The sequence below is a fragment of the Myotis brandtii genome, unplaced genomic scaffold (genome assembly GCF_000412655.1).
Source record: "Myotis brandtii unplaced genomic scaffold, ASM41265v1 scaffold74, whole genome shotgun sequence".
NCBI lineage: Eukaryota > Metazoa > Chordata > Mammalia > Chiroptera > Vespertilionidae > Myotis > Myotis brandtii.
The window spans coordinates 4,820,150-4,832,566 of NW_005370944.1; the positions used below are offsets into that span (position 1 = coordinate 4,820,150).

A 12,417-nucleotide genomic window follows, 5' to 3' on the forward strand; every position below is an offset into this window, starting at 1 on the left:
ACTTCCTCCCATCTTTCTCTCCCGCACCAACCCCAAGTCAGTTGGGCAGTAGCTTTCTCAACCCCAGTGCCTTTTGAGGCAGAATGATTCCCTTCACCTGAGCCTCTTACAAGCCACATTTTCTGTTCACATCAGGATATGGCTCTCGTTGCCCACTGTTCCCATGATCTGGTTACAATCTCCTAGAAAATTTCTACACCTGGTCCCATCTGCCTTTGCTACCCCATCAAGATGCAGCAAATGAGCTCCAGACACGTCACTACCTCACTGCCACCAGCAGCACTGCCCTCATGATGCCCTGCCCCCGAGCTGAGCTCAGGTCTCTATAAACCAAACAACATTCAATTCTCCTAGAATTTAATGAGGTGGTTTCAGCATCTCTGTATTTAAGGGGATTGAGTCTCGAAGAAATGATGAGACTTGCTCAAGGTAATTTGGTTGGTGAGTTCAACACACACCTGATTTGGGAAGGGTCAAGGAGGACTGAACTAAAAAACTGGATTCAGAACTAAGTCTGAGAGCAAACAGCGGTTTACTTTGCATGCCCATACACAATATCCCTCAAGTGTTATTTACAGTTCTTGGTGGTGTCATCAAGAAGACATCAACCTCCTCGCCCTAGCTGGTTTGGCTCAGTGGATAGAGCATCAGCCTGAGGATTAAAGGGTCCCGGATTCAATTCCAGTCAAGGGCACATGCCAGGGTTGTTGGATCGATCCCCAGTAGGGGGCCTGCAGGAGGCAGCCAATCAATGATTTTCTCTCATCATTGATGTTTCCATCTCCCTCTCCCTTCCTCTCTGAAATCAATAAAAATATGTTTTTAAAAAAGGAGGACATCACCCTCCTAACTCAAATTTGTCCCAGTTATTATCTTCATCACTCCACTTCCACTTATTTTAATTCTGGCCTATTTAGTCTATCTCCAGTCCTAGTTTCCTTAGAAGCTGATTTTAAAGACATGTAATTTCAATACTGAACACTAGATGTCACTATCAACCAGTTATATTAAACAGCCCTTCTTAAGGTATCAGCTAAAAAGTCATCACCAGAAGGAATATTCAAGTCACATTTACTTGATACTGTGCTACATAATCTATAAGAGCTGGAAAAGTGACAAGACACATACTTCCTACAAAATAGTGCATGTTCTCTAGTCTTACTCAGAGGGCTTAAATATTTATTTTTTTAAAAAGTCTTTTTTTTTCTTTTTATCAAGTGAGAAATATTAGCAAGAACACATTAAGCAACATTGGAACACCAGACACTGTACTTGTTTATATTGTATATTTGAAACCTCTCGTTGAATGTGTGAAATATTGGGATCAGGCTTTTAGAAACTGATTTGAACCCAAAAGACAACGATTTTTCACCTAGGAAAAGCTCATCCTAGCTCTCACAAGTTTGACAAGCATACCTTAAGGTTTTGCCAAGTACAAGTTTTGGGAAAACAAGGCTAGTATTTGGATACCAAATGTGTGAACCCAAGATCTTTTTACATATATGATTATACTCACTCCCTTTAAATGACAATCATGGTTAATACTGATCTTCCTTCCTTAGTCTTTTTGGGTGAGTTTGGACATAGAGCAAAAAGAGTCTTTTCTCCCACCATCCTTTCAGGATTTGGTTAGGAGACCAGGTTTATAATATCTGTAAATGCTACAATTACTAGCATTTTGCTGATAATTGGGAAAACAAAACAAGAGAAATAAGCAGGGGAAAATGTAAATTTCAAACCATCAAGAGATGGGTTGATTAATTCTAAAAAAATTTGGTAGGATCTGTATAAAATAAAACTCATAGAAGATACTACCCATTTTCTAAATGATAGAAAATAGTACCAGCGATTCCCTCCCCCACCCCGCCCCCCTATATTGTTCTGAAAAGCAGAACAAACTTTTTGTGCTTTTCAATTAATCTACTAATTTTATCATCTGGAGTACTCTTCATATTTGTGACTTCTGCCATACAGTTCTAAAAATTAATAAAACATAAGTTTTTCAATCAAGTAAAAACTTATTGTAAATATGAAGTCTTGTTAAGTCCCCTAAAAAGAAATGGCTTTTCCAAGTGATAAAGAACCATTTGCATCTGAAGTCCATGAGTGCTTGAGCTCCAAGCAAAGAGCAAGCTTACCTTGCATAACTTTAAATGCCAGAATATTTTATTTCTGTCAAAATGTATGTTCTTATATTCAACATGTAAACTAATGGAACAGAATAGAAAGCCCGCACACATACATACACATATACACACAGACAGACATATCTACATACATACCAAGAGTAATGAAGAACAAGCCCAAAAACAGCATGGGAAAGATTTATTCTATTATGGTAAAGGCATACTGGGTAACCATCTGAAAAAAAAACAAAATTGAATCCATACCTCACATGAGACATTAAGGTAAATTCCAAATGGATTAATATAAAATGTAAAAATATAAAAGCATAGAGCCAATTACTGAAAGAAGACATAGCAGAATTTTTCCTTATACTTGGGAGTGCAGAAGAAAGTTTTTCTAAGGCACAAGTTCTAGGCTGATAAAAGTGAACATTGCTAAATTCACCACTTAAAAAATGCATGGCAAAAAGTAATGAAACCCCATGCACATAAGTCAAAGACTATCTAAAAACAAGACAAAACAAAACAAAACCCCCCTGCAATTTATATAATAAAAATTCTTCCATTTCCTAAAAATTAAGAAAGATCAACAACTCAATATAAAAACAGATCACACACAAGGAATGAAAAGGGTTCCCGGGTCAAAAGGGTACACACTCTTCGGGGCTGGGACTCCAATAGGGCAGGGGAGGTGCCTAAGGCACAAAATTTAAGAAGATCCTGAGAATTTCATATAACTTAATCCTCCTTAAATTGTGCCCCTCACTCCTCTTATTCCGGGCCCTGTGGTTCTTAAACATATGAAAAGATGCTCAAACTCACTGAAAATAAGATACATGCAAATGAAAACTACCCAAGACGCCATTTCTCACGAATGGGATTGGCAAAAATCCCAATGCTGTTCAGCACACATACCACCTCAGACATTGCTGGTGAGGCTGTTAGATGTTTCAACCTCTGGAGAGCAAATGGCCACCCCTAGGCATTCAAATCACAAATAGATGCACACTCTTGACTCAATTCTAGGAATTTATCCTACAGATACTTGCAAATATGTAAACTGGCCCACACACACTTACAGCAGCATTGCTGGTTATGGTAAAAGACCGGATATAACCTACATGTTATAATAAATTATGGTTAGTTTATTCAGTGCAGTACTGCGCAACCATAACATGAATAAGGACATTCTTTAGATATTGAAGTGGAGAGTTCTCCAAACTATGTTAAGTAAGTAAAGCAAAGTTCAGAGCCATGTGTGTGTGATGTGCTACTACATGTGCCCCCTAACAGGAAAAATAATATAATATGAATGGGCTCCTGGGTGCAGAAAAATATTTGCCTTAAAAAAGAAACTATCAAAGTGGTTATTTCCTGTTGGAAAACAGGAAACTGGGTGGAGAGGGAATGGGAATCACACTTTTGGTGTCTGAGTCATGTAAATGTATTATTATCTATAAGATAAAAAATGTGTTTTCATCTAGCACTTTTGTCATCATACATACATACATACATACATACATACAACACCTCCAAATAGTTTCTAAGGCTTTTCTATCACCCTAGCAATGATACTCACTACTTGGTTTGAGCCGACTCTGGCAGAAGTTTAGTTGAGATGCCCCAACTTGGCCTTAGGATGATGGGCTTCCCCTTCCGTCTTCGCTCAGACTTCCAGGCTCTGCCGGAATCATCATCAGGCCTGTGTTTTAAAAAAAGTCTGATCCTCTGACAGTGTCACCAGTAAGAGCATGAGCTGACTAGCAAGAATGTGCACAGGGACCGAGGAGAAAGGGGGCTACTGCTCCCCTTGGCCTTGCTAGTCTGGTAGAGAGCCTGTGGTTTCCGTATGCAGCACAGGTTTCTGCACCCCGAGAATTTTATTCTGTGCCTGTGGAATAGCATCTTAGAGCCGAGCAGGTACACTGTGCAACTCTGCAGCCTGTGTGCCATAATGGAGCCTACTCAGGCGGGGCTTCCAGTCTGCGTCTGGTTTAGGGGCAGGGATGGGGTGCGCTGGGGCAGAGGTGACTATCTGGCTCTGCTGAAACTCCTCTCATTTCTCAGTCCCAGTCCAGTCACCAGCCCTGCCAATCTGGAGACAATACTTCTTTAGTTCCCTTTGGGGGAATGCTGCCCATTTAAGGAAACCTAGCGGGGAGGAACCCTAAAATTCTCTCTCTTCTGACACTCTGATGTAGGAGGGCCACCAGGAGGGGTAGGCTGGAAGCTCAATCACCTTACTCCACTCTTACCTGAGCAGCCCCTCTTTCCTCTGTTGCAGTACTGGAGATCCTGTCTGAGCCCCAAACCTGCTCTTGATCCATTATTTCATCCAGTTTCCAGGGCAGTCTTCCTGGGCCTCAAGGATGACTGAATGGAACAGGTGGAGGGCTTTCTATTGCCAATGCCAGCATGTGTTCAAGAAGATGTGTGGGCACCCAGGAGGAACTGAGTATGGCTCCATCAGGAGGAGACCCGATTAACAGGCAGCGAGCAGGGAGAAGGCACAAAATGATCACCCCACATCTGTCAGCTCCTGAGCACCGCACAGGTACTGGGTCCTGGCTGGAGACTTGGTCTACGTTTTCTCCAAATCCCGGGGATTGCCAGGTCAGTAAGTAGTCTTGCCTCCACTTGCTACCTCCACTTGCCCTCCCTGGAGACCTTCCCCTGCACCCCATGTGTGCTTCCCCACCACTGCTCACTGCTTCAGTTCCTATTAACTTCATAACACTCACCAAAATGTGTAATTCTTGCTTGTTAACTGGCCTTTTCTCTTTATTACTTTCTCCATTAGATTTTAAACTCAATGTGGGTAGGAACCATGTTAATCTTTTCCATTGTTTTATCTACAATGCCTAGTCCAGTGTATGGCAACAAGCAGTTAAGATTACTTATTGAATAAAGTAATAATTATATATTGCTTGGGTTGTTAATTAATAAATAATTAATGATGATAATAATTAATAAGTATGTATTAATAAAGAAATCTAAACATGCCCTGCTGGTGCGGCTCAGTGGTTGAGCGTTGACCCATGAACCAGGAGGTCACGGTTTGACTCTGGTTGGAGCACATGCCTGGGTTTTGGGATCGATCCCAGGCATGCAGGAGGCAACCGATGTTTCTCTCTTATCACAGATGTTTCTATCTCTCCCTCTCTCTCCCTTCCTCTCTTTGAAATCAATAAAAACATATTAAGTTTTAAAAAATAAATCTAAACAGAGTTTTTATGTGAGGTAGTGGTCCCGATGTTTAAAAATGAGAAAAATCATAGATAATGGGAAAGAAGTGCATATAATTAGGTACATTTCATCAGGTTCACTTTAGATTTAGGATTTCAAGAGGTCTTGAGAACAGGGCCTGGGTTCTAAAATGCCAATACTTTGTTAAACCTATTCTTGATTCTTGTAGGAAAGGAGGTTTCACAATCAGTTTTTGACTTTTTTTTTTCCGTCCACACATCTATTTTAAGAACATTATTGAATAACTTTCATATGTTAAGCACTGAGGATACAAATATATCAACACTCATTCTCCTTTAGAAGCTCAGGCACATGTCAATACAATAACTATAACTAAAATATAACATAAGCATTTTAATAGCCACAAGCAGAAAGACTTTTAGAACACAGTTTGATGGGGATAGGAATACAAGAGGGAGTCCACAAAGTGTCACATTAGCTTGGAACTCTGCTTCAAGGCTGAACCATGCAAATGTCTATCAAAGGGGAGAAACCTCACCCAAAGTAATTATTCTCTAAGTCTCATTCAAGTAACGACAGAACTCTAAGAAAAGTATATAAAATAAAGCCGCTCACCAAGAGAAATTAGAAAAGCAACTCAGGGCAAACAGGCAGGAAAAGAGCAGGGTCTGTTTGGCTGGGGACAGCACAGCAGCAGTTGCTAGAGGAGGAGGATGAAAATCCGGTGCCTGAACACCCACAGGACACACAGATGCCCACCATGTCTTCCTTCCGGTCAGGGCCACACGCAGGTCCAGAGTTTGTCTCTGAACATTCGGAACCAGTTACCTTGCTTTAATTTATGAAATAAATCTGAAACTGTCTGCTGATGTGTCCAGATGGAAGCCTAGCGATGTCTCAGCTGAGGAGGAGATGTGAAAGGCTCCAAGGAGTGTGCTTGGAGGGAAGGCCACAGGAGTGCCCTGCGGGGGGTGGGGCAGGGGGCTTGCCAGAAGCCAATTCTAGCATGTCATAATTGCCAGAAGCCAATTCTAGCATGTCATAATTGCAAGAGTTTCATCAAAAGGTTGATGGAACTTGGGGACTCAACAAGGGCTGAGTCACATATGTTGTCACCTGTTGGGAATGGCTGATGGCATTTCCCCAAACCTGAAAAGGGATGATTGTTTGCTGCCAGGCAGCTCAGAGCATCTTAATCTACATGTTATTGCCTCCTCCTGGCCAAACACCTGAACAGCCATAGGCTAATTCCCCCATTCTGACAATGCCTCTGTATAGGAAACCCTACCCCTTTGAAGTGTATATCTCTGCCTTGCCTCAGGACAATTTGTGTTAATAAAAAGCATGGGGTCTTGAGAGGAGATCTTAGTTCCTTCTAGCTAAGCTCCTCTGCCCCCCATATGCCTTTCAAAATTATGTTTCGTCTCTGGACTCTTACTTAAGTTACACACAGCCCCTTTTCCAGATTGCTGAACCCTTCTAGATGCTGGAACAAGAACCCCGGCAGGGCTGACTAGGAAGGAGGGAGCAAGTGTGGGGGGAGGGGAGGGGAGAAGGGGCCCTTTCATCTCAACAGAAGGCGCCATGGGAGCATGCACTCACACTTGCTTAGGTTTGTCCTGTCAATAGCTCTGAAGGGACTCAGGAAATTCAGAGTGAGCAAAATTAAAAATGAGATGAGAGAGACAGGAGTTTGGGTGCCAAGAAACTCTCCCCAACCTCCAAGGCCTTGGGTTCTGGGGATTGGGCCAAGGGGACTTCATGCCGTTGTTTTATCTGCACTGAACTGCCCAGCCCAGCCCAAACCAAGACTCTGCTGCATTCAAGACTAATTTCATTTGCTGAAATCCACTAGATTGAGTCATCAAGTACCTTGACTCACTTACTCATTTATTTTCAGCACCTATTCAAAGGGTAGGCGTTTGCTAAAGCCAAGTGCCTGGAATTGCTCCCGGGATGGCTGGGTGGCAGGCGGGGCGATGGGAACAAATAGTTACAAGAAGTGGGAACAGAAGAATAGAACAGTACACAAGGGGCTGAGCCAGTGGCTTTTGAACAGAGCGCATGGGGCGGACCAAGAGTGGGCACAGCATGGCACTCCAGGCTGATGGAACAGCGTGTGCATTCCCTTGGAGGCACAGCCTGCAGCCTGCTGGGTCACGGAGAAACACGTCGCAGCCTGGCCAGCCCTGGGGGCCCAGGGAGGCCTGGCAGCAGACAGATGATGAAGGGCCTGGCCTTTATTCCATAGGCAGTGGGGCGCCAGAGATGGAATTTAAGCAAAGAAGAGGCATGTCCTGATGTGTGTTTTGGAAAGACAGTCTTTTTGGAAAGAGGCAGGGAGAAAAATAAACTCAGAATAGGGGAGACCTGAAGCACATAGGTTTCTCCCATCACATACAAACTACTCTGTTTTAAAAGTTAATATTTTTGAATCCTCATCTGAGGATATTTTCCCATTGGATTTTAGAGAGAGTGGAAGGGGGAGAGAGAGACAGAGAGAGAAACATTGATGTGAGAGAGACACATCGATTGGTTGCCTTCCCACAGGATCCAACCAGGGCTGGGGATCAAGCCTGCGACCTAGGTACATGCCCTTGACCGGCATCGAACCCGGGACCCTTCAGTCCCCGGGCCTACGCTCTTTCCACTGAGCTAAACCCACTAGGGCTTAAAAGTCAATATTAATAGTCAACCCCTAAGCAGCACTTAGCGTGTCCAAGTCATCTCATCTTTTCAACAGTCTTCTGTAAAACAGGGATGAAAATTCCTATTGATTGGCTAATTGTGAAGACAAATGAACTGATGAAACAACTGCGAAGTAAGGCACAGAGCAGTGTCTGGCACATGACAGGTTCTAGTGCCTTGCTAGCCTGCATCAGCTCCAACATCTCCTTCCTTTGAGGTTTTGCATCAGCTTTGCAATACAGAGGACTGCTCCTTTACCACCAAAGGAACAGCGTTTTTGGGTGGATCTTAGAGTGATTCTGACTCTTTCAGTATCATGCAGCTCTGGAACTCGGACGTTTCTGGAAGGCCAGTCTCCAGGGAGTGAAGGTTGGTTTTTTGGTAGTCATTACCCAAATGACCCTGTTCTTTCAAATGCCTGCTAAACCTTTGAAGGCAAAGTTTCATTTATTTGTATTAAATCATGAGCAAAAATAATAAATACACATTTAACTATAAAAATTCAAAAAATTTCAGGCAGAGTTTAAAGCTGTGATCATGTTAAAAAACATGACAGCATAGTTAATGTGATGCTTAAGGATGGATCTCTGTTCATTAGACATAAACGCTTTCATTCCCATAAGTGGTAATAATGACTGGGCAGGGCTGGAAGTGTCTCGGAGACTGCTCTGAAGACGGGCCAGGTGGTCCTCTTTGATGTCCAGAGGGAAGGGGGTCTGGATGAGGAAGGCGGGATCTCTGTGAGCTCCGGGTGCTTTAGAGAAACGACAGGGCAGAGTCTTTCCCTTCAGAGCCTACCTGCATGCAGTCCTCAGCCTGAAGCCAACATGTGGGGTCCTTCAGTCCTTGTCCAAAAAAGAAGTGTCACCCAGCACTGGAGGGGTCCCCCACTTCCTCCAGCCTCCATTCCAAGGACATCTGCATTCTTCCTGCCCCTCTCCCAACTACTGGCTCTAAAACAGAGGAGCCCCAGCAAGAAGGCGAGCACGCAGGGTGCCCACCAGGCGCTGGGCAGAGCCTTCCTGCCTGCCTGGGCGGTTCGGCCTTCCGCTTGGTGTCTCTTTTGTGGGTTTCATTCGTTTTCCTGTTTAATGCTTGTTGCCTTTCATTAAGTTTTATTGCAGCAGGGGCCTCGGGAGTTATTTCAGAGGCAGACAGTCATGACCGTGAGTGACAGCTCTCTCGGCCATGGGTCAGCCAAGCAGATATCAATCTGAATTCTGGGCTTCCAATCAAATATTCGGAAAAGGCCTCTGTACCCTTTGAAAGATGCAAAGTAAGCAGAATCTCAGCCTGGGAAGCAAACGTACCTCAGATCATTTAAACGGAATTTCTCACGAGGACGGGAGAGTCAGTGGTTCCAACAACTTTAATGAGTGAGTTTTAGGCAAAAGCACAGAAAACAAATAGGATGGAATATCAAAGTTGTCCTTGTAACATCCAATTCCTATGAATCTACTCACACCCTGAGACTATCTGTCTCAGCCTTTTAGCAATTATCAACTTCAAACTGTGTTGCCCTGCAGTATGAAAGGTTTTCATCAATTGGTAAGAATGTATATCCATGTCCTTATAGTCCTTATAAGTGTTTGTTTTTCTTTCATATCATCAATTCAGAGACACTCAATGCAACACTAAGAAAACATGCTTGCCCAGTAGAAAGAGATCACATTTCTTCTTCCTTCCAAATCATTTCACCACTCTGTATTTACATTTCTGGTTCTTTGTTAAGTAGGTTTTAATCACTGTCCTTTAAAACTTTGCTACACAAAGTATAATCCATAAACCAACAGCATCCACATCACATGGCAGCATGTCCGAAAACCAGATACTCCAGTCCTCCCCAGACCCACCCAACTAGGACTTGCACTCCCCAGGAGTCACACTGCAGTGAGAGACCTGCCTCAAGAGACGGTATGAGCCCTGACCAGTGTTTCTCAGTGGTTAGAGTGTCAGCCCACGCACACTGAAGGGTCTCGGATTGGATTCCCGAGCAAGGGCACATACACCTGGGTTGCAGATTCAATCCCCTGTCCCACTCGGGGTGCGTGCATGAGGCAACCAATCGATGTGTCTCTCTCACAGCAATGTTTCTCTCTCTTTTTCTCTCCCTCCCTCTCTTCCACTCTCTCTAAAAATCAATGGGGGGAAAAACATCATTGGGTGAGGATTAACAACAACAACAAAATGATGGTGTGAATCTGACAACTCTGTAATCTACAGAAAAGCAAATACTTTTGCAGTTAAAACTCAAATACAACAGGACATCAGTGGGCATAAACAATAATACTGACACACAGCAGCACGCTTACTCAGTGCAGACCTGTTACAGGGCCTTGCACAGAGTAGCTCCAGACTCTTCACCACAGACAGGAGGTAGGTACCATCCTCCTCAGCTTGTAGATACCGTACAGAGGCCCAGAGAGCTTACATAACTTGGGCAAGACCACAAAGCAAACCAGTGGAAGAGGCAGGACTTGAACCAGGCAGTCTGACTTCAGAGGGCATGTTTCTAACCATTACACTGTACCCCTCCCAACAGTGTGCACCTGCACCAGGAGACCAAGCAGTTCATTCAGGGTCTCAAAGAAAGAGCCAGCTGCTTCAGAACCACCATTTCAGTCTCAGCAACACTTAGAAGCAGAGGCCAGTTGAGCTGGACGCCACAAACTCTGATGGAACTCCCTCAGGGCTTATCTGAGGGAGGGGAGGCTCAGAGGGAATGTGTGAAACCCAATAGTTTTTTCAAAGGAGTGGAAAAGTGGAGGCCAGACTCCACTATACTTCCCACCGTGCTCCCTTCCTCGCCTACACAGATTTCTAATGCTTTGGGGGGTTTGCTCTTCCAAAGATACCTCACACACATTAGATAGCAAACACAGCTTTTTCCTTTCTCAACTTTCATTCACAATCTGAGACTATCCAGATAAGTTATTTGTATCCTATTTGAAACCTCCTCACTATAAAAAGTCTGAGGGGGAAGTGGTACTTAGAAATCACACTTGAATAGCTCTAATACGAAGTACTGTAGCAATTTACCTTCCAGGTAGAACAGGAACCTTCAGATGTGATCGCCAATCAGTCCTCCAGCTTTTGAGCTTTAATTAAGTAGAGTTTCAGTCTGGGCTCCAAATAGTCATTTACCTGCTCTGCTCCACCTTCTACGTTACAGATGAAAGGAGAGTGGCAGTCTGGGCCCACATTATTGTGGCTGTGGGACTTGTGCCTCCTCATCTAAGATGCCTATTTTTAACCAAATGATGCTTTCTGCCAAAGGTTAGCATCCCACAGGGCTTCTCTCAGGCCCAGAAGGTTTGCAGAATGTGCGGCTGGGAGTTCCTGGGACAGACTTCAGAAGGCCAAAGGGGCTGAAAACTCTTCCTGTTTAAAGTACAACTTCTGTTGTAAAGGGCAGGAGACAACTTTCATTTGGAAGCCTGCCCCATCTGGTGGGAGGCAAGATACAATACACCATGCCCTTAAAATGCCACCTTCAGGGCCGACCCAGCAGTGGCTGTTCCATAACCTCCACGCCGGAGGGAGGAAGGGGTTCCAGACGCAATGAGCACAGATCAGTGTCCCTTTTGAAGCAAGTAGTGTAAACATAAATCACTTAGTAATTGAAATACCAGAGTGAGACATGGTGATTCCCAAAGATAAAAAACACAGAGCGGACCAAACAGTCCCATCTCTTCCCACTTCTCCCAGAGCTTATGTTCGGGGGCCCATGGGCTGGGGGGGAGGTAGCAGACCACAGCCTGGCAGTCAGAGCTCAAAGAGCCCAAGCATCCACCCCGATGCCTCAGTCCTGGGGCACTTACCTTGCACTGCCCAGACACGCAGATGGCCGAGCCGTTCTGGTCGCAGGGGGTGCCATCAATGACCTTCTCAGCTTGGCGTACATAGAAGCGATAGCCCATTGCCTGGCAGTTCAACTCACACTTCCGATTGCCCTTTACTACAAAAAAACAACAAGCAGCATCTTTTTTTTTCCCCTGTATTTTTTATTGAGATAAAATTCACATTACATAAAATTAACCATTTTAACCAAAGTGTAAAACTCAGCGTTTTTTAGTACGTTCACAATATTGTTCAACCATTACCACTAATTCCAGAACATTTCCATCACCCCACCAATCTATTTTCTGTTTCTATGGATTTGTCTATGCTGGATGTTTTATAACCACACACTTTAAAATTGCATGAGTACTATTAGATCTCTCATATTTGATGGCAAAGGAAAGGCATTGCAGTCTGATCTCCTGGCATATAATAGAGATTTGATGCTGAGTGAGTGTTAGAAAGGAATTCTTAAAGAATCTCACCATGCAACTAGTAGATTCTACTTTTGACATCTTCCCATTCGTTGCTACAGTCATAATTACAATTTATATAT

The 12,417-nt window shown here is 43.8% G+C and overlaps 1 protein-coding gene across 1 annotated transcript in view; it reads right to left on the bottom strand.

Annotated features, from left to right (window-relative positions):
• The window catches only part of THSD4 (thrombospondin, type I, domain containing 4), a 329,142-nt gene extending 317,167 nt beyond the window's left edge, over positions 1 to 11,975 (bottom strand). Inside the window, exon 1 of the mRNA XM_014530493.1 lies at positions 11,843 to 11,975. Coding sequence (XP_014385979.1) covers positions 11,843 to 11,941 — 99 coding nt within the window. The 5' untranslated portion in view covers positions 11,942 to 11,975. The remainder of the gene's footprint in view (positions 1 to 11,842) is intronic.
• Positions 11,976 to 12,417: the final 442 nt, after the last annotated feature.